Source organism: Cyclopterus lumpus, chromosome 22 (genome assembly GCF_009769545.1).
Source record: "Cyclopterus lumpus isolate fCycLum1 chromosome 22, fCycLum1.pri, whole genome shotgun sequence".
In the NCBI taxonomy this organism is placed as follows: domain Eukaryota; kingdom Metazoa; phylum Chordata; class Actinopteri; order Perciformes; family Cyclopteridae; genus Cyclopterus; species Cyclopterus lumpus.
The window spans coordinates 15926207-15948823 of record NC_046987.1 but is presented as its reverse complement, the minus strand read 5'-3'; the positions used below and the strand labels follow the sequence as shown (position 1 = coordinate 15948823).

At 44.0% G+C, this 22617-nt stretch overlaps 1 protein-coding gene across 5 annotated transcripts in view; it reads left to right on the top strand.

The window, feature by feature from the left end:
* fgfr3 (fibroblast growth factor receptor 3) overlaps positions 1 to 22617 on the top strand; it is a 64435-nt gene that overhangs the window by 19222 nt on the left and 22596 nt on the right. For 3 of the 5 annotated variants that reach the window (XM_034563503.1, XM_034563501.1, XM_034563502.1), the window contains exons 3-5: positions 2030 to 2293; positions 5456 to 5521; positions 15041 to 15210. In XM_034563503.1, coding sequence (XP_034419394.1) covers positions 2030 to 2293; positions 5456 to 5521; positions 15041 to 15210 — 500 coding nt within the window. The remainder of the gene's footprint in view (positions 1 to 2029; positions 2294 to 5455; positions 5522 to 15040; positions 15211 to 22617) is intronic. The other 2 variants (XM_034563504.1, XM_034563505.1) reach the window with 1 other exon arrangement.

Here is a 22617-nt window from a genome sequence, read left to right as displayed (position 1 = left end):
TCTTTTGTATGGCACCTGAGTGATTTGCTTTTTCTTTACTTTTTTCATGTATGGGGCATACGTCTTTTGTTTTTGTTTTGTTCTTTTGGTAAATTGCATTTGTTTTGCCTCTGGCAATGTAAGCGGTGCACAGGCGTTTCACTCTTATGTTTTTCCCCCAGGATCAAAGGAAATGTATTTATTTTTCAACAGGATCACACACACACACACACGCACACGCATTTCTATGAACACATCCTAATTAAATAAGGTGAGATGCTGTGTGGCCGCAGTAGGCTTTAATAAGTAAATGTCGTGGAAAAATAACAGATTAAAAACCTAAGCGTATTGCAACTGAAACTATCTGAATGGTTAGATACCATTAGCTGTAGCCAAAGTGAGAAAATATGTGTTTTGTAATTAGGGACAAACTAACCCTTTAAAGCAGGAAATATGTGCTTAATACAACAAAGCCGTTCCAGTCGAGCCGCGGTGCAGAGCTGCCGGAGGAGCTCGTGCTCAGCTGCTCGTGCTCCATAAAGCCAGAGTGAGCTATGAGTCTCTGGAGATTATTATATCCACCCCATGAAGCCCAATTCCCCATGTTTAAGAACTGAAGATATTCTAAAAACCATTTTCTCCTTTTCTTTGACAGAGGTCATAAGTAACACACACATGCTGGGCTGGGATTTATGCTCCGTGCTCCGTCGTCTCGCTGCTTTTCTTGCCCTGAATGGGCCTTTTCTGCTTAAAAAAAAAAGAAAAGGAAAAAAAAGTGTTGTAAATATCGTTGTCAAAGCCAAGAGGCTACGCGGAGAACGCCACGGCCGCGTTAAGCACATTGTTGACTTAACATCTCCGGGATTTTTATTGGGTGTAACAAGAGAGAGCATAAAAAAAAAACGACTTGCAACTCATCTATTCAGTCCACTTTGTTTAACCTGGAAGAAACCCCTCACAGTAGTTTGGAGTTTGTGAGCTCTGGCAGCGTCACGTGCCGCTTCTCCCACAAAAAAACAGCGTCCGTCTGTCTTCGAGGGAGCGCTCGTCTCCGGGGTTTGCGTTCGTCCGAAACCAGCAGGCGAGCGCCCATCTATAATTTAGTGCGGCTGTTATGTATTGCCCGTGAAGATGGTCTCGTCCGGGCCGCTCCCGATTCAAGCCTTGCCTCTCAACTTACATTTTGCAAATCTCGCTTGGAGGCTGTCCGCGTTCACGTTTCGCTGCTTGTCAGCGAGGCTCGGTGAGGCCTCCGCCCTTTCATCGGGTCAACACCTCATGCAGTCTCTCTCCCCCTCCACCCCCGTGGGGCGGCCGGGTGAGCTCATTCAAAAAGACTTTCACAGCAGGCGTTTGTGCTGCACGCCTGCACATGCGTAAGTTACCGAGTGTCCTTGTGTTTGTGTACATACGTGGCCGTTCCCTTGAATGGTTGCCAGAGCGACCAGAGTGTTGCGTGAGGTTGATTTTCTGTCTCTCCCCAACGGCGGGGATGTATAATTTAGGTCTGGATGAGGAGACACCGCTGATGGAGGAGACACAAGGGGACCCACTGTTTGTTTTATCCAGACTGGCCTTCCATCCTCAGCGAGGCCAGTAAACATGTTGATTTTTCCCCCTGGCTAACCGAGGGAGCTCGGAGTAAATTAGTTGGTGTGTGACAGGGGAGAGGTGGGAGCGGAGGGTGGAGGGTGGAGGGTGGGGCGTTCCCATACAAACACCAGGATCTGTCTCCGTCTTGGTGCCGGAATGAAAAGTTGCACTTTTCTGACTTCCAGAGGCAGATTAGCTGATAGGCAGCCAGCGGGTCGGCGGTTAATTCTGCATCACTGCTTTTTGTTTTAGAAGGAGGGTTCTGGGACTGAGTTTGCCTCCTAATTGCACTGTTGAAAGAGAAAGATGGCGTTGATACAAAATCTTAAACCCTTCATTTTTAGAATTTTACAAATCCTATGTGGAGAAAAGTGATTTACATTCATTAATCAGCTGGATGTGTCTTGAAACGTGTTGAAAACAAAACCTCATACCTGTGTCTTCTTTTTGTGCGCAGACACTGTGTCCAGTGAGACAGCCTTTCTGGAGGACTATGTTCTGGGCATGGGGGACACCCTGGAAATGTCATGTGACCTGGAGGACCACTCAGAGCCCGTCGTCTGGTTCAAAGACGGCGCCGGGCTGGTGCCTAGCAACCGGACGCGGCTGGGCCAGAGGATTTTGCGCATCATCAACGTGTCGTACGAGGACTCGGGCGTCTACTCCTGCCGGCTCGCCCACAGCAACGCGTTGCTCAGCAACTACACCATCCGCGTGACAGGTGAGAGCAACAAGTGGCTGATTTTAAACCTGTAGGTTTTTTTTATGTCAGATGTTTTTTTCTTTTAAATCCGCACAACAGAGACAAAAAACTCTGGACAGGAGGCTGGCATGGGTTCCATGATAGACAGTAATCATCTGGGGAGATCATGCGCCTAGTTGTGTGTGTGTGTGTGTGGGTGTCCGTCTGTCCGTCCATGGCTGATCTCTAACACTGCTGGACCTATCAGACGAATATTTTCTGTGTTCATTTAGGCTCTATACAAGATGATTAAATCCTTGTTTTTGTTATGTTCGCCGCCATCTTTAGTGGAAGGGAGCCAGAAGGGACGACTAAGTGAGATTCAAGTCTTCTTTGTTGGGGATGGGAGAGGGAGACGTACTCTTTACTTCACCTCAACAGCCCTCTAAAAAGTCCTAGTACCTAAAACAAAATAGTTAACTATTAAATAGTTAAATCTATACTGTTTATTCGCAATGTGAAAATATGGAAAAAGTTGTACGAATTGCAAATCTGTTTCCTTTTTAAATAAGACATAACATAAAGGACACACTAAATGTACTTGATACTTTAGTCGGCAGCAGGGCTCCAATGGAAACAGCCACTTTGGCTGCACACTGTGTAGCTCTCTGAAAACCGCCCAGCTGACAGACAACTGAGAATCAAAGTATTTCCTATCAATAAACATAGTGGACCAGTTACAGCAGTGATGCTGCGACGTGACAGCTTTTCATAACGGTTTGTAGAACAACAGTGAAAACTATTTGTTTGGTTTCAACTACTGGTTAGCTGAAACCAAGCCCCCCAACCAACCAACCAACCCCCCCCCCCCCCCCCCCCCCCCCCTCCACACACACACACACACACACACACACAAAATTCCTTAGAATGAGGAGATGAGTAACGTCTTAAGCGAGTGTGCGATGCAAACAGAGCTCTATTCGTAGGATGGAAGAGGGAGGGGAGAGGGGGTGTGTGCGGGGAAGGAGGGGGTCAGAAGGGAGCGAGCAGTAGCCTAAAACGTCTGGCAGCTTTTTTCCCCGTAAAACTCATGGACACCAGCTGAGCCTGTTATTGACAACTAATTAGAAAGCAATTAGCTCGAAAATATTTCATCATTGAAAACAGATGGGGTGGCAAGAAATGAGAGAGTTCACTGCCTCACAACTCACCCCCCACCTCCTCACACACACACGCACGCACACATACAGTTGTATGTGTTTGGCTGCAAGCCCGGGAGAAAATGGCCTTTTCCTGGACACACGTATCATCTCCAGACTGCAGGATGACACACAAACACACTCCACACATCACTGATTTAAAAGAAGGTTTCTTTCCCTTTAAAACAAGTGGAGACATTTATATATATATATATATATATATATATATATATATATAAATAAATGTATTGAGATGAGGTGAGATATTTGTGTTTGCTTCCAGCTCGGCATGTCTCGGGAGAAAAACCACAGAGGACACGAATTCATCGCAGTCCGTTGTCAGTCATTTCAATATCATTGTAACACTCAGTACAAGTTTAAATTACACAATGTCAGATGTTTTACAGTATGTGGCAGCAATATCCTGTTCTCTTCCCTCTACTTTCAACACAGATCATCAGCTCCATCTAAAACACACATGGGCTATTGTGTTTGTTTTCACTCAAATATTTGAGTAAGGTGTCAGATATTTAGGAGTGGTATCAGATTTAGCACCTGGACGGCGTCCAGACAGCGGAAAGCGAGGCGGCTCATATTGTACACACACACACACACACACAGGCCGTAATGTGAGGAGGTGAACGAAGTTATCCCACATGTATCAAAATAAGCATCTTTTGCAATTATATAACGGACAATATTTCAGCGGATATCATGGCTAAGGCTTCCTCATTTGTGCACTGGTCATTGTTTTTACAATCCAATTAGCAACTTGAGACCCGAGACCGGAGTTGACGTCGAGAGACGACGTCTACGGGTAATCTCAAGATACATTTTTTTAGAAAGCTAATAAAATGCTAAATCACCTTCATGCAACCAAAGCCTGCTCAAACACAATTTGAAACCTGGGCCTGAATAAACTGCCTTTTCTTTGTTTTTGTGTTTATTACAACACTCAAGTTTATGAATCCACAGATCCACCATATTAGCTGAATAGATTATTCAGAAGCTTAAACAAAGTCAGTTGAATTTATTGAGCTTGAATGTTTTGTTCACTGGAAAATACTTTAAATATTCTGGAGCTTTCTGTCGTCACTTTTCTTTGTTGAAATTGTCTTATTTGCTCACTTCTGTTCTGGCGAAGACCTTTAACTCTCGGCTCTTGACATTTTTTTAGTACAGCAGATGTTTTCATGCCCAAAAAGAGTTTGGTTAAGCTAGTGCAGTAAATCTGGGGGCTGTGTTTAGTGCTAATTAGCAACTGTTAGCATATCAACATGCTAAACCAAGACCGTTAACCTTTTACCTACTAAACATCAAGCATGTTGTCATCGAGAACATGTTAGCGTGGAGCTAACACAGTGTGGCTTTGGAACAAACCTGCTTTTCTCTGATTTCACCACTTTCATAATCGCTCAATTGTGAGCTTTTATTTTGACAGAGATGGAAACCATCCAAATTTGTAATGTGAGTCAAACCAGCTCCTCTCTGCTGAGCTGCACCACAGCAGCCTGCTCGTCAGGAGTTTCAGGAGCCACTTTAGCTCCCCGGGGTTGTCCAGGCAACAGCTGGCCCTCATTAACCAGACCTGCGAGGCTGAGCCGGAAGACGTCGAGGTCAGATCAAAAATAATTACGACGCAGCCGTGAAAATGTGTGACACAGCAATTATGAGCAGTGGCATCTGCAGCTAGAGAGTAATAAGTCGCCATCCAACATGCTAACTATTAGCGAGAGTTAGCGCCGCAAAGATTGGAAAGCGTGTGCGTGTAATCGTACTTGTTTGTGAACACACACCATCTCATCTCCACTGGGAATTTAGCATGCACAAAATTCCTGCTTTGTTTTTTGTTCCCCTCTTTATTGTCCTCTCGTCTTGCACAGAATCGATTGTACGAGCGTTCCAGATGTTCTCGTGTTATCTGATGGCTGACGAAGTTCAAGATGCCAAATGAGATTTGTTCGAAACGCTGATCCCACTCTGTTTTTTCTTTTCTCCAAAGATTCTCTGTCGTCCGGCGACGATGAAGATTATGACGAAGATCCAGAAGATGCAGGTAATGGAAATGGTGAATTCTTAATTACTATTTTTCAGCTAACTTTTTCAAGTGAAACACTGTTATTGGGTGTAAGTAAGGCGACATTTTGAAGCCTTTCCTACGACTAGGAGATGGTTGATGCTCATGATAAACGGCCTTGTGTAAAATTATCCTTCATGGATAATAACCTGAGAAGCAAAGAACTTCTACTAAAAGTAGGCGCAATGAAGGGACACAACTAGAAACAGGAAGGAACTCAACTTACTAATATGCAGTCCAAATCATAGCTGTAGCTCCCTAAATTTAGCCCCAGATGTGGGCTCATGTTTTCATTTCAGTTTTAGTTGTTAGTTTTGTAATTTCAGCTTTTTTAAAAGCCCCTTAAAACTCGTTTCTAAATCGAGAACAACGCACGTTTTTATTTTGGTCCACTAGCGACATTATTTTTAGCACCTGAGCGCGGAGCATTAATGTGTTCCTGAATTCTCGTGTCAAAAATACAACCTGACTACCATTAAGGCGGCATGAACGAGGTCGTTAAGCTTAATGAGCAGCACCTGCTGCCACACAGACTGCGGTGGACTGGGAGCCGCGAGCTGCTGTGGAGGGTCAGAGTGAGGGCAAAGAAGACACGGCTTTGTTTAAATTCTACTACTTTATTTCCCTCCCACTGCAAAAGAGTTTAGACTTGCTGTAAAATCTATATTTGTCAGATCTATATTAATATTAAAGGTTGTACGAATCAATTCGCTGGTCTAATTGTAACTATACCTCAACCGCAGTTGTTCCTTTTACTTCAAATTTCAGACTTTCTATTGGCTTTTATTTCTCGAGGCGAGTTTACTTCTGTGGGACATTTCAGCAACCGGGCAATTCAAAGTGTTTCGCATCAAACATTATATAAAAGCATCGCAAGTAAGTGCAAAAGAAACGCATTACTGAAGGACATTTGAATACAATTAAAACGGTCATTAACGAGCCACTCGACTAAAAAATATAAATAAGATAAGTAAGATAGATATGACATACAAGAATACAAGTTCCAGTGCAGTGTGAGAAACATACATGATACTAGATATATAGGGCATACAATTAGGAAACTATGATTAGTTATGAATAGTGCATGCATCATACACAATATATTATTAACTGAATAATGGCAACAGGCAGGACCGCAGTGCAATATGAGAGACTATAACAACCGTAAAAACCTAATTTACATGTTACCCTGTTGTTTACCTGTATTCTGTTTCAAACAAAGCTTGGTACTTTCTCCCATTCTTATAAAGGTTGTAGACTCCTAATGAAGTCTATATATCTTCCAGTTAATTTAGGTATTCTTGTGTTGCAAATTAGTATTAGCAAACCTCATTCCATGACGAACAGGTAGTGTTTGGTGCAAAATGCCGTTAAACTGCATTTTAGAGCTTCACCTGTCACTGATTAAAAAATGTTGTCTGTTGGAACCACAGGAGTTGCTTCTAAAGGAGTTTTTTATTGGCAAATATCATTGGATTGATGCAACTGATTAGATTTCTCTGAGAGTGATCCAAGTTGTATATCTGTAATTGGAATTATATGGCTCTCATAACCGCACGCCGTCTCGCTGTGCTCACCAGCAAAGCGTCTCCCCAGAGCACCGAGTTAAACGACACCGTCGCAGCAGGTAACACTCCCTCCGTTGTGATGCAAGCTGTTTTGTCACTTGGGAGACGTGCAGAGTTCAGGTGCAGGTGAACAAAGAACGATGAGGGACGGCTTCCGTTCCCGCTCTGTTCTGTCAGCTAGCATGACTCCAGAGACACAGAGAGCGTCTGCAACCCCGTCGACGGGCGCAAATGTTGCGTTGCCTTTTGTTGTAGCGTGCGGAGGGAGGCAGCAGAAGGTGAAGACTCAGACAGTTGGGAAAAATACAATTAAAGGAAAGAAGTGATGTAAATATGGTGAGAAAGGAGGAGATGACGTGAAACGAGGGAGACGATCTGAAGCGGAATCTGAGAAACCTGCAGAAAGAGAGAGATCTACAAACGCTTTATTTCCCCCACATTTTTTGTTATAACTGTTTGCGTACTCTGACGGCTCACGACAGTTCAAAGAAGAAGGAATCGATTTGACGACTTGGCATCGTGACTGGACTGCAGCTGTCGATGAAAACAACACATGCCAGCAGTGTCAAACAGTCCGTCATATCTTGAACCGAATCCCAGTCCGCCTTTAACTGCTCGACAAAATTGGTGCTAGATGCGAAATGTGGAACCGGGTCGGTGACGCGCAAAATCAAAATGCAAAGCTCTGGGTCGTCCCAACTGGGATTAAAAAACGTCACATGGTCGCTTGCCATCAATGTTTCACCCAAACTACCCAAACTACTATCCAGCTACAGTCGTTATGTGGTGGGAGAGGGAGACGTGGGAAAAGATGGACATTAAGACCTTCATGAAGGACTGTAAATGAACTTTTAGCTAGGGGCACCTAATTAACTGAGTGTACGTCTCCTCTGTTGTCAAGCAGGATCTCTCTCTCTCCACTAATTCATGTCACGTCTCACCTATCAAAATAAAAGCAAAGAAGCTGTTAATTAAGATGTCATGCCAAAATATTTGAATAATTTATTTTACAATCCCAAAAATGTATTTCCATTTAAGTTGTTGGGAGTTCTGGCGAGTTGCTGTTTTTTCTGCCTTTCTCTGCTATTTTCATTTTTTTATGTTAAGGATTTCCTCTCTGTTGGGACACTGGAAATATATCAGTATTTTAATGAGGCAATTGCTGCTGATTACAGCATGCAGAGGGAGCTTTAAGAAAGACAGTCTGTCAAAAACAGAGAGCAACTGTTATTAAGGCTGAAGCTTGGAAAAATAAGAGTAAAAGCCCAGTTAGGGATCAAGTAATCCCCTCTTAATGTATCCTAATCCTGTCATTTTAAGACTCTAACAGTTATTTTTGTTCTTAAAGCGCTCAACAAATGTAATAAACACAGGGATGTTAATATTCTTTGTCTTGGTTGACTTTCGACCGCATTCTGCTCACTTTGGATGAATGTTTATATTGATACAGTGTTGCCTTTTTCTTTAAGGCATGTAGCTGATGCTCTTATCCGGAGAGATTATGGAAGAAAGCAGCAGAACGAGCATGAAGCTTCTTGTCGCTGTCTTTGTACCGAGAGTCTTAACACCTGCGATGCAAAAACCTGAATGTGTTTCACTTCTTCACTTGGCGGTGAAAGCCTGAAGTATTTTCTAAACGGGCTGAAGTGGCAGCGGCGGCAGCGGCTTACTGCATACATCCTGAATGCCGGTAAATAGCCTCGGACTGCCAGACTTAATCTCTGGATGTAAGTCTACCTCATGACATACGAGGCTCCGATTTCCTGGCCAAAAGGAGAGGGATTAGCCCAGAAACGTTAAACCCCTATCGCTGCTTAATGTCCGCTAAGCCACCGCTAATTAGCCGGCTATGAGCAGGAAGGAGCCATGTGACGAGCCACGCAGCCAGAAGGAGAGTCCCAGTCGGTGAGCGGAAGAACATCCACATCCACATGCAGAGAGGCGATAATTGAGACGTGGACGTGGCGAAAGAGACTATTAATGTAATGAGGGAGCGGTGGGGTGGACATCGAGACAGGAGAAACGGAGTGAGGGAGGAGAAAAGATGGCACAACAAAAAAGAAAACTTGAGTCACTCTGTTGAAATGATGCTGCTGGCCACAGCTGACTGTTCTCAGAGACAGAAAGTCATGAGCTCACTCTCCTCTGGTCTCCAGAAGTCACTCAGCTGTCTCCCACACGGCCTTATGGGAAAAGGCAGAGGAGCAAGGCGCCTGCCCTGCAGCCACAGTAACCCCTGCGCCCCAAATGATATTATCGACCAATTTGTAACATTGACACCAGATTTTTTTTTTCGGTTTTATTCCAAGAAAAAGACAGCAGCTGTGCCTGTTCTGCTTTTACCATCAACTGGGATCGTGACGTCAACCGTAGGTTTGTGGACGGACGTTTTGAAGCCCAGAGTTCAGCATTTCGTCCGTCGTCATCTTGGATTTCGGCATTTTAGCATCTTGAAATTTGGATTATGGATTACATTAAGTGACCATATTTGGAATGTGGAGGAGTGACGTAGAGACGCCGTATACGGCTCTGGTTGCGACAGTGACCTGTCAATCACAGTAAGCCCGCCCTAAAGCATACTCATAAAGCATACTTTATGGTCTCTCTAAATTGACCATCATTTACTAAATGAACATCAGAATCTATTGAAGAAGACTTGAAACTAGAGCTTGAGACCATAAACTCATGTTTACAATGTTTACTGAGGGAATAAATCAAGAGCGAAGTAGACTCATTTTCTCATAGACTTCTATACAGTCAGACTTCTTTTTGCAACCAGAGGAGTCGCCCCCTGATGGCCAGTAGAGAGAATGCAAGTTTTTGGGACACTTCTGCATTGGCTTCACTGTTTATAACCGGAGGTTGATTCAGTGTGTTATTGACCAAACTGTGAGGTTGATGCTTCCACTCTGAGAGGCCGCACAGAGGAAACCACATGTGTTGCAAATACAGCACAAAGTCTGTTCAAGTGTGTTTAAGCTATTTCATAAAAGAAAGGGAAATCTCTCATGCAATCTGCTTTGGGAAAGGCCAAATCAATATAAATCGGAAAGACACATCAAAATATGTGTAAAGTGTCGAGATGTTTGGTTTAACAAGCCTGTATCGATCATAAACGGAACTTTGTCTACATTAAGTCATCATGGACGATTACCATCTTTCAAGTTATCCGACAGCAGAGCAAATAAAAGTTCACCCTCACGCGATATACAAGTTATTAAAGTGAGTATTTTCTTGCGACATGGAAAGCAGCGTACACACTGTGAAAGAGCAGTGTGTTTGTCGGGGGGGGGGGGGGGGGGGGGGGCGGCGGAGTAGGAATGTTAACAGAGCCTAATCTGTGCTGTGCTCCTGAGCTATGCAGCCTCCTTGTTTACCCTGGCAGGAGAGCAGAGAGCCGGACGGCGGGCCACGCTACGCTGCTCCGAGGTCGCCATTCCTGCGACTCTTGTTTGCCTTGAGTCCCCGCAGGCCCTCCGGGGCAGCGTGCCTTCAAAGAGCCCCAGTGTAATCTGTAATGAAATCTGCCTGTGTGCTCGCAGGCGTCAGCGAGGGGCAAATTATACAATTACACAATTAGACCTCCTCCTCCTCCTCTTTCCCCAGATCGGTGTCTGAGCGCTTGAGCGGCCTTGTGCCACGCCGATCGGTGTGTCCCGCTCCAGCTAATTACTGAAGTCGGGCTGATAGAGAGGCACAGTCACGCTCCTCCGACCCGCAACACAGAGCCGGGAGTCGGAGGAGAAAAGTGAACACGGAGAGCTGCAGGGGTTTTTGTGGAGACACACTTGTAGCTGCAATGCTTAGTCAAAAATATGGCACTCAGGTTTTACAGCGTGCCCCCGCAAGACTGCACAGTCCTCTGAAGTTGTTACTTTTTATAATAGAAAGTAGTTAAACTATTTTAATCAGCATCTGGATCCGCATTATAATCCACAGATTTTTCTTTCCGCCAGTCAGTGCAGTAGTTCCAAAAACAGAAAGAAAGCTAATGCTGCTATTTTTACTTTCCACTTAATTTTATTGAATGTGGTTAAAATGTTGAGAGACCCAGCGAGATAACACACAAACAACCAAGGTGACTACAGTAATAGAACATCCAGAGTACAAATAGCTGCGCTCGAAAGGCAAAGTTGGGAATTAAACCGCTTTAAATTTGCTCTCAAATACGTTTGAATGAAATCTAAAATTTACTTCAGGAAAATGTCAATTCAGACGCATAAGTGATAACTGGTAGCTGCAACACAATACTTTTCCCCCAGTGGACGCATGTGCGCACTTGTGCGCCTGCGCGTGTGAAGGTGTAAACCAAGCAAACAGTCCGCTCGTGTATTTTTAGGCTCCCGGAGAGATTCCCCCCCCCTCGGTTAACCTCCGCAGCTGACAGGTGGACACGACACTGTAACTGCTGAGCCGAGAGGCAATGTTACGTTGAACCACTTTCCACTACAGTGATTACATATCCATGCAGGGGCAGGGTTATCTCGGTATGTGCTCCCCCTCTGCTGAGGAAATACCAGCCAGCCTATTAGAGCCGGGATGGGATTCCTGAGTGTTGCTGAGCGCACAGAGCTGAGGGCTCCACAGTAAATAAGAAACACGCTCAAACATTGGAAAAAACGACATGATTTAACTCTCTTGCATTGAAAGTTTATCCAATTTATCTCTTCCTGAATTATAATCCAAGCTTTTTCATATCAGGTGGCTGTTATCCCTTAACTTCCAAACACATAGCATTTTAGATGCCTGGAAACAGAAAACAAAAAGAAGTGAAATAAGCTCTGTTTGAAAAACAAGGTTTTCATTGTAAAATGGTAATTCAAGGAAGTGATGGTGTTTCTGGTGCTGAAGAAGTAGAAGAAACGCACGGGCTTTAGCATGAGCAGAAATCGCCGCTGCCTCGCAACAAAAAAAGAAACGGGTGCCACTCACAGAAAAATGATGAAGAAGTTGTCAGAGCACTGTGCAGAAACACAGCAGTTAGCGCTTAGCTGCTAAAGGTCAGCAAATAAACCGATCTCGGTGTGTTTTTGCGACAAAAACCATGGAGATGTGCTGAATCCACACAGGCGGCTATTTTAGGTTAAAAACCTCCTCGTGGCTGCAGGAGCAGCAGCAGGAAGGTGTTTTTAGGCTCAGCAGCAGCAGCAGGAGAAAAAGGAGGAGGACCACACATCAGGAGAGAGACTGTTTAAAAGCTCTGTGTGTTTCTGTTTGACCGAGTGTGTATGTGTGTGTGTGTGTGTGTGGTTGATCGCGATGCCAAGAAAACAATGTGTTCAGACTCCTCGGAGGGTTGTCCCACGCTGCGCCAAGTGTCGCTCCAAAACACGCCGAGACAGACGAGAAGTAATGAAATCTTACAGATATTTTCCCTTTTTTAAGGTGGAAGCCGTGTGTGTGCGTAGTGTTTGTGTGTTTGTGTGTGTGTGTGTGTGTGTGCACGTGAAGAGCGTTTGCCTCAGCGAGCTGGGGAGTCTCTAACTCAGGCAGCAATGTTCCAGCTGCTCCATTGCAGTTTGTAAACACACACGCACACACACGAACACACACACACACACACAGGGTTCCCAGGCCGCTCAATAGAGTGAAGTAACGCTCCGTTTGTTTACTCTCTAAGAAGATTCCTCTTTCATCACTGAATCTCTCTCTACTGGTCTGGTTGTAATTATTCCGTGAAGATGAAGCCAAAGTTTGATGGCGGGAGCCCAAAAAAGTGTGTCAGAAATATATCAGAACAGCCAAAAGTATTATGATAAACAGAGGCACATGCTGTCAATTAGAGACAACCACAGACTGGTATTATATTCCATCTCTCTGATTGACATCTAGGGATGTTGTATCAATAATAGTCTTATCGGTTCGGCTCCTTATCGATACTCTTATTATTCTTGTATGTAAACAAATAGTTTTTCTCGAGCAGCCATACACAAAGTTCCAAAATCGTTCAAATACATTTGCAACAATTAGCTCATGGATTAGCTGTCCTTGATTAGCCTGTTCTCCTGACCGTTTCTGCAGACTGGAGACTTGGATCTTTTTTCAGAAAAGATCGAAACTTCTAAAGTACCGAGAGCAGGACAGTTAACGCCGGACCTTCTCATAACTCCGGGTGTTCACCCATTCAGAACCGGGTTTTTCCGTGGGGTATCCCTACTGACATCTCACCTGAGTCCACCTCGTCCTGATGAGATAAAAACCCGCCCATGTGGGTTACTTTGGTTTGTTAACATGCACACAGACACACAGAGACACACACACACACACACACACACACACGCACACAAAAGCGCAGACATTGAGATGCTAATTAGCTCCTCTCTCTCTCTCTCTCTCTCCTCCTGCTTTTTGAAAGTAAAAGAGACATCTGATGACCGGTCAGCCTCCTCCCCAGCTTTTGTCCTAGGAAACACACACACACGCGCACACACACGCACATGCACACGCACACACACACACACACACACACACTCCTATAAAGAGTGGGTGAGCCGTGCCTCGTTGCTCTCACCCTTCCACACCCACACAGCAGGAACAATCGGCCTCTCTGACTCGCTACACTCTCTTTGTCCGCCGTCTTCTCAACACAACTCAATAAATCGCCCCGACAGGTTTTTACAAACGCTCAGGAATTGGACGATTCAAATGAACTCCTGCATTGTGGTCGGAGGGGGAGGAAGGGGAGGAAGGCGATGACACGCTTTGTTTGGCCCTGGCAACGCGTCACTTTGTGTCCTCCGTCAAATTGTGTCCTCCGTCAAATTGTGTCCTCCGTCAAATTGTGTTTTTACACCGTTTGCGCATCTTGAACTTTCTCTCGGGACAAGCGGGTGGGCTTGACAGTGGAGACACAAATGGGTGCAGGTCCTGCAGTGAAAGCACAGCCTCACATCTGTTCTGGAGGAGGACGTAACTCGTCCAAGATGGGGACCAATTTGAAGACTGGGCGAGTTGTACCGTCTGCGGCATCTTTTAGCGATTACGAAAACATGCCACGATGAATTCCTGGAGGGTCTTTCTCCAAACATTTCTATGATCTCAGATTATACCAGAAAATGGAAAACTGATCTGTTCTCATCTGAAAGTGGTACATCTGGGCAGAGCCACAGAAATTAGGTCTTGAGACCTGAAAGTAGAGAACCGTGTTCATCAAAAGGACTCGATCCAGGCTCATTAACACTTTAAAGGGGAACACTTTAATTGTCAGGATTGGAAACTAAATGACTTATGACCTGACTGGGACTTCCCCTCATGGTCATGAGACTTAAGCTTCACTTCATACTCGCCGGCGCTTGGTGAGCGTGCCAGAAAACGACGTAATCGCGGTCTGCATGTTGTGCGCAAAGGTTCCGAAATCGGTCGCTGCACTTGGTCGTGCATCTCTGAATCTTTGGTAACTAGATTCAGATAAAAAAGCACTATAAACATGTCTGAGGATTTCACAAAGAGGGTTCATTTCATTATAGGTACTTTAGAAACAAGAGGTCTTAAACATTTGAATACATATTTTGCTGCCGAATCCAATAGTTTGCAGGATATTCAACCTTTATGTCTTTATTATGCATGTACTACTTGACTTGTTTCTTTACAGGGTTTGAATAAAGGCAATAAATTAGTCCATGAATAGGAGGCATGAGTTTACAGTTAATTACAATTCCTCCTCGGCATTGTGGATGTCGGCGTTTGACTTTTTGACGGTTACACTCGTCGACTCTTCAGTTATTTTAGTTTTTTTACGCTCTCTGCCGTTTATTACCGTTGCAACAAACGGCGCATTGAGCATAATTGCCTTGAGTGGTACGTCTTGAATGACTCTATACTTGAGTTATTTCAAATGGCTTCAAATGATCCATTAAATGTTGTATAAAAATATTCCGCACAGTATGTTCTGTTTTGGAGAAGTAGTTTTCCTTAACTCAAGCTTTTTGTGTTTCCCCAACAGAAGCTCCGTATTGGACGAGGCCCGACCGGATGGACAAGAAGCTCCTGGCCGTTCCAGCCGCCAACACCGTCAAGTTCCGCTGCGCCGCGTCCGGAAACCCGACGCCGACCATCCACTGGCTGAAGAATGGCAAAGAATTCAAGGGAGAGCAGAGGATGGGAGGCATCAAGGTGAGAGGACTTGACTCCAAAACATGTTGACATCTAAAGGGCACGAGAGGAGCTGTGATTGAAGGATTCACATCCTCACACCAGCTGCCAGCAGGAGGTGATGCTCCACCCGCTTTGAGCTGCCACCCGAGTGCCTTTTAGCAAGGCATCTTAATCCCCCCGCTCGTCCAGCGGAGCTCCTGTGTGTCCATCAGTAGATCCGTGTGAATTGCTATAACTGGAAGTGGAGTGTGAAGCGGAGTGCTGAAAGAGCACTCATGCTCTGTGAATCTTCTCACGGTAAATAAAGGTCAGAAAATGCGTCGCAGGGCCGGACGTCCTCAGTGGGACTTAACCCCCCCCCCCCCCCCCCCCCCCAACTCACCGAAATACATTCAGGGAGTCGAACTGCTGTGCTGAAAACAAAAGTGGAACACAGTTACATGCGTGCCTCGCGTGATAGCTCAGTGTTGACAGTAATGCAGTGCAGCAAACAGCTGTTGTACTCCGTTTTGTCATCGGATTCTCTCTAAACACTGGGCTCTCATGCGGAATGGCACTGCTTAAAGTAACAGGGCTTGGTTTACTTTTGTGTTCCTCTAATGGCCCTGAGCTGTAGGATTAAAAGAAAAACCCAGTGTGGTGAGACGATCGGAATTCAAACAGTCGAAACCTGTGTTTTGGTTCAAAATAAACTCAAACGTGATGACATATGAAGGCTAAAATGATGCCCACGGAGGTAAATTGTTCCAGTCCTCGTTCTGTCCTTGTCTTGAGCCCGAGTGTTTTTTTTTTAGCATGTTGCTGCTTTTTAATATTTGTAATTGTTGCAAGGCAACTATTAAATTATTGCTACCGTTAGCCTCGTGAACTGTATGCTACCTCATAGTTAACTGTCCAGTTAAAATGAATGAAAACAGTTTCACCAAAACCTCAAGCGCCACACTAATTTGCCCCCTGCTGTTTCCCGTTGAGATCATAATAACTACGGTTGGTAAAGTCATATCGCTCCGGGGAGCCTGCAAAAGGTCACGGCAATGAGAAAGAAAACGCTAACGATGTCGGACGCTTTCTTGGCTCCGAATTAAGTTTTCATCTCGAGGCATTCAGGGATGCCGCCTCGCTCTCAGTCCTCGCACTGCCTTAATAAGGTGATGCTAAAGCAATTCACCTGTTAGGATTTTACAGTCATTACAAATTTCCCCACAGAAACATTGGTCCCATTTACAATGTAAAAAAAAAAAATGAGATTTTATTTTTGTGACGTTGAATTGCTGTGTCACTTTTGGGATGAAGACAATAAGCAGAACGTGTGAAACAAAAACTTCGAGGCAGTGAGAGACACTCTCTCCCCGGTGGAGGTTTGGCCTTTAAAGAGTTAAATGTAATGAGATCCTGCAGCTAACAGTTTACAGAGATCTCCAACATCTGCTCCCAGCAGACCAACAGCAGTTGTCTCCCTCCCTCTGTCCCCACTCTCTCTTTCTCTCTCACACACACACACACACACACACCTGTCACCAGCCCTCAGGACACTCTGAGTGGCTCCCCGACAGCAACTTTTAGCAGGTTTCATACGCCGGATGATTTGCTGATAAAGTTTACGGCTCCGTTGTTGGCTGCAAGTGAATCCCGGTCAGATCGCTTGGATGTTTATTCCATCTGTTCACCAATTCTCTTGACAGCTCACCATCATCCATAAGTGTCCTTTTTGTGTAGAAAATGACAAAAATAGAGTGTTTTTCTGGTGACTGGTGCTGTATAAAGATATTATTGTCAGCGTAATCGGTATAAAGGTGGAGGAGAGCTAGTTGACGTTAGATGATAACGGAGCTGACGGCTAACGTTAAAGGAGGTTGCATTGGGTTACATTATGAGGCGTTCAAGTTCTATTGAATGAAAATGACAATTGAGCCAAGTTAAATTATAATGTTATCTATCGTGAGGCATTCAAATGTCATCTTGTCAAATTTAGTTGTTGCCGAGAACTAAATTTGAAGGAGATGTTTTCACAAAAATATCAAAAGACATTAGAGAGGGAATTATGACTAGTTCATCTTATAAAATGCATACGCCTTCTAATGTTAATATTTTTTTTTTTATCAAAGCCAATATTGAATGAAATATACAATCTTTTTATATCATAATAATTTGAGTTATGCAAATTACCACTAAAGCTGACAATAACAAAGTAAAAGGATCACAGGAAGAATTTTTTTTGACGGTTAAAGACGCTTGAGATTATTTTTCTGGACGTTGGTGAAAGAAGTTAGTCTGAAGCCTGAAATGTATTATGGCACTTTAATGCACAAAGTGGGTTTAATTTTGACAGATAGTAGTGTCCAATTATTAGTTCTGTCTGGTGTTCTCTTTCTTAAACCTTCTCCAACCTCAAGAATGAAACAAAATGTATGATGTACATTATCTTCATCTGATGAATCTATTAATCTGTAGAATACTCGATTACTAAAATAACCGCTGGCTGCAGACTCAATCACTATGACATCTCCCTTGTGGTCACTGCAACACCTGCATCTATGGGATGTTGCATGTGTAATTAGAGAGTGATATGTATAGCTGGCTATCCATAGAAAGCATTTACAGCGTACATGGCATCCTGTTGGCCGTGTACTGTGTCGTCAGAGGCAAATTCCTTTACATTTTCCGCTCTGTATCGCTCAGCGGGTCGCACTTGGCACCATCTCTTGCTGTGGCCACCCATGCTGACGGCGGAGGCCCTCGTGGTGCTGTAAAGTGTGTGGGTGTCCCTGTGTTATTTGAGGCGCACGCCGGTTTGATACCGGGACTGTTGGTGCACAGTGCTTTAAAACAGAACAGGGGCAGCTGTACGCAATTTAAACGTGTTTTATTGCCATATTTTCTGCTGCCCTTCTTTCAGAAACTTAACTTGTATTTATTTGAGTTTTAAAATCGGTTCACCTAAATCCCATAAAAGAAACCACTTACTTTTTCCCCCACTTACCTTATCTTACCCTTTTAATTCACTCTCAGTGGACGTGGCTTCACATAACCTGCAGACTTTATGCTTTGAAGCCACTTAACCCTCATTGGCAGTGTTGTGTGGCACAGTTATGGAACGTTAAAGCCACATGTATCATCAGCAAAGTCTCTCCAACAAAGTCCTGCACAGTGATGGAGATGTTAGATTGGAGGAGGTCGTTATTGAGACGTTCCTTTCTGTGTCTTTATCGAGAAGCTCTCTCTCCACCCCCCCACCCCGAAGCCGTTTTACAATCCAGTTAGCCATGTGGCCGCTGTTGGCCTTGAGGGGGGAGAGCGGAGAGGTCACCCTCTATAGAATCAGGGTGCTGGGTGACAGACAAGCCTGTGACATGGCCTGGCTTCAGAGGGGTCAGGGGGTCCGGATGTCAAACCCCACCTCCACCCTGCAAAACATTAGGCTCAACTGTCCAGCACGAAACAATGAACGTTTAATATCGTTGGTGCTCAGTCATTTAACAAAGCATGTTTAAATAACTCATCAGTCTTTTTATTCTTCTTTTTAAAGCAATGTTCTCAGAGATAATTCGGACATTTGCACATTACCACCAAAAATCAAGTCACATTATCTCCAATCGAGTTGAGTGATGTGTCTAATACCATTATGTTGTCACTTAATTTCTAACACGATTATCCATCAGATCCTCGTTTTTTTGTCCAGTGTTTGTGCATTACCCAGAAATCACCTGTCAGTCAAACACCATGAGAAGCGCTTGATTCTTTATTATTTATTACACGGCTTTGTTGAATTCTCCATTCCATTCCATTCACAGCATTCTACGGTCTGTTCATCAAAGTATTGATTTCTTTAGTAAGTGGTGTAATAAGCTGTATGATATTCAGCTACCCGTTACTTAAATGTTTCTGCAGATGCCTCTTATTTTGTTCTCCTGTCTTTGTCCTTTGGTGGCTAATGCTACACATGCTAACTACACATGGTGATATTTTTAGAACAATCACTGCTTTGTGGAAGCTTCAGAAAACATAAAATGCTTCCTTTTGTCCTCAAAGTGGATTTTTAGTGTCAAACAGCATTACTGTGAGGAAGCCAGAAATCCAACACATTGTTGTTAGAAATGTTTATGAAGAGCAAAAGAAAGAAAGATGACAACGAGCGAACTAACCGGCTGTAGATTGAATCGTCATCGTGCCAACAGACATGTGAACAACAGAATGCGGCAATCTGTTGTCAGACTTTTCTTGCAGTGCATTCGGTCCGGCCGTGTCACCCCGCCTCACATCTGCCAGTGATGAGTTCATCTTGCAGGACTACGGGGGGTCGGGGTCTTGACAGGCTCACAATGGCCTTCTCAAGACTCTATTCCTCCAACAGGGTCCTCAAGGTGAAGCCGTCTTCCTCTGGCAGCCGTCTTGAAATGACAAGATCATTTCTGATTCGACAGCCGTGGTTAATTTACGCTGAATGAATCGCGACTGTGACAGATTTTATTTTTTTTTTAAAGGTTTGGACGGGTGATGGGATGATTCTGTCACCCGTCTCTCAGGGCTGTGTGTGCGTGTGTGTGTGTGTGTGCGTATGTCTGTGTGTGTGTGTGTGTGCGTGTGCCAGTGACTAACTGATCCATACTGATCAGCACAATGGAGTCCCCTCCACTCAGCACGACCACCACAGTTTGTCATTTACTCTTAAGTGCCATCCGATCTGCACCAGTAAGAGGTGAAAGTTACCAACCATTAAGGCCCATTACCCGCCTACAAAAGTACCTCCTGGCTTCACACTGGAGTGGGCGAAAGTGGCCTTTCAGAGGACGCACCGTGTTCTCCTTTGTTCCTTGAAGACAACCATTTTAATAAGGTTTCATCTTCCATAAAGGCCTGAAATCACTTGAAATTGTCTTACAATAAGTAAGTCTTAGTCATGTTTTCTTTGTAGTTTTTATGTTTGTTCATTTGTGAGGGACATTATTATCTTACCCTGATATATAATACACCGGTATCGACGATAACAGTGATATTTAACAATGAAATATTATTATCATGTTATGATAATATAGTGTAAATAACCCAGCACCTATTTAATAAGTGTATATGTGCAGTTATGGTTGCAGACTCTCTCGCCACCTCCATTTTTTTTGTGTAATACTGTGTATTCCCTAAAAAATATTTTTTCACAGTGTTAACGTTTCTTAGAAACTGTTGGTGTGCGTCGCGCTGCATTTAACAGCGTTTCTCCCCTTTTCCAGTGGACAGTTTGATGGTCTGGATGCTCTTGCACATGCTTTTCATGGAAGCAACTTGAGTACAAAAATGAGTACCAATATTGAGTACAAAAATGTGAATATTGGTGGTATAATTATCACTATTAAAAGCACAAAGTCTCACAGGCTGGTTCAGACCTTCATATCTGTCTTGCGAGCGCTTTGTGAGTCTATTGAAATGCGACACAGAGAAGTTTGTTGAAGCCAAATTAAACGGTAAATAGGATGTGTGGTTCATTTGTAAAACGGAAAATTAAATTCCAGCAGGGGCGACGTGGCGGAGCTTTGTGCGCCTTCCCAGACAAACTGCGGCGCTCAGCGCCTCCTCCATTATAGCGGGGCCGGGCCTAAAGGTCAAAGTTCACCTCTCTATTGAGCCATCAGATGGAGGTGGGGAGGGATGGGCGTGTCGCCGGCCTATTGAGGCGGTCTGAGTCTTTGAAAGCCATAGCCAATGCTGTTGTACGCTGCCACATGTGCTGGGAGGGATTGCATTGTATTCATGCTGAACCGCGGCGGCACAAGCGAGACAAAAGTTGACAATGTAATTATTGTGTTTCACTTCGTCCAGGTCGCCCGGCCCCTAACAGATTTTTCAATCCCTGTTTTGACAGGTTTCCAAACCCAGGGCTCTTAAACGGGCGCCGCACTGTTACTTTTTAAGACTTTAAGCACTTTACATCCTTGTTTTTCCAGTCCCGACTTTAACACAGCCCGGATTGTGAGTCTCTGTAGGCCGCTTAGGAATTTCTACACTTTGCAAGATTATTTTTGGACTCTTTTTAATTTGTGAGCTTCCACGGTCATTCACCTTCCCCCCCCATGTCGTTTTTCACAAATACACCAAGGGGTCTCAAAAAAAGACAGATTATCGTGTTTATTAGTTTTTCTCCTCTGAAATCTCATACTTCCAGTTTTACAGACTTTTCCGCTGTGTTGATGCATCGGCATGAAGAGAGAAACTCAGGCAACGGACCCACAAACGTTGCCAGCCAGCCCTCAGGGCCGCTTCGATCTATTTCTGCTTTCTCTGGATGTCGAGGTAGCACAGATCCGGGCCACCGGTCCGCTCTGACAAAGTCATAAATTCTGGTAACTTGGTTCTGACGGGGCTATTTTGCGAGGTGAAGACGGAGGGTTTGGACTATAAAGGGAGCGGAGCGTCCTGTGTTTTCTCAGACAACTGCTACACTGCAAAAAATGTCTTCGTCTTTATGAACCATTTGAGCTGGCAGTTGAGTCGGGGACTCTTGTTTTGATTAAAATAAGCGAAAGGCTGCGCCAATGGGGTGCGCTAACCTCACTGTTTTCCATGGCAGACTCAGAAAGGCAAGAAAAGTGTGTTAAAATGAAGCTGATAACTTTATTTGTCTCAATAATTCATGCACAAAATGCTGCATTACAAATCCCAAACTCCCCCTCTTTTCCTCTATGGTGATTAAACGTCTCCTTCAGATGCACACTTTTTGCAGTGTGAAACTCCCCCGTCCATTCCCATAAGCCCTAAAACCTTTAAAGCCTCCTATGACTCTAACATAAGCTCCTTAATAATGTAATTCTGTTTGGAATCTGGCGTGATTGGAATGGATGGGATTATCACATTTGGGGACTAATGCTGCAGGTTCAACAGGGGTTAGCCAATGTAACATGGTCATAAAAGTGGCTTGTATGAAGAAAGTAATTAAATGTGCTGAGGGAAAGACAGAGGAGAATTAAAGTGAAAATGTCACTCAGTTAATTATTACCACGATGTTTCTTGAATTTGAAAATTGCCTTTCTCTACTAGATATCCGCTCTTTTGGCTGAAAGTGTCTACAGTTCCCATACATGACCGTCATGGGGTAGTGGTTAATCAATAATGTTAAAACCATCGCACAGCAATATTTATTATTTAGTTTAATAGCTAATATTAACCACCATATGCTACCGGTCATACCAGCACAAGTAATGCGGTAAGAGCAGAATGTCGGAGTGTAAGCAGAGTAGGTTTTAATGTTTATGAATTCAACTTTTCATTTGTAAATGGAATTAAATGTTATTTCCTTTTTCAAAAATTGCATGGTCTTGCTTTAAGATAAATAAAAGAAATGTTAAAAAGTCGTATTACCTTTTACAAGGGCTTGAGAAAAGTTCTTATTGTGAAGATTTGTAAATGCCATAAACATGTAATTGCAAACAGTGAATTCTA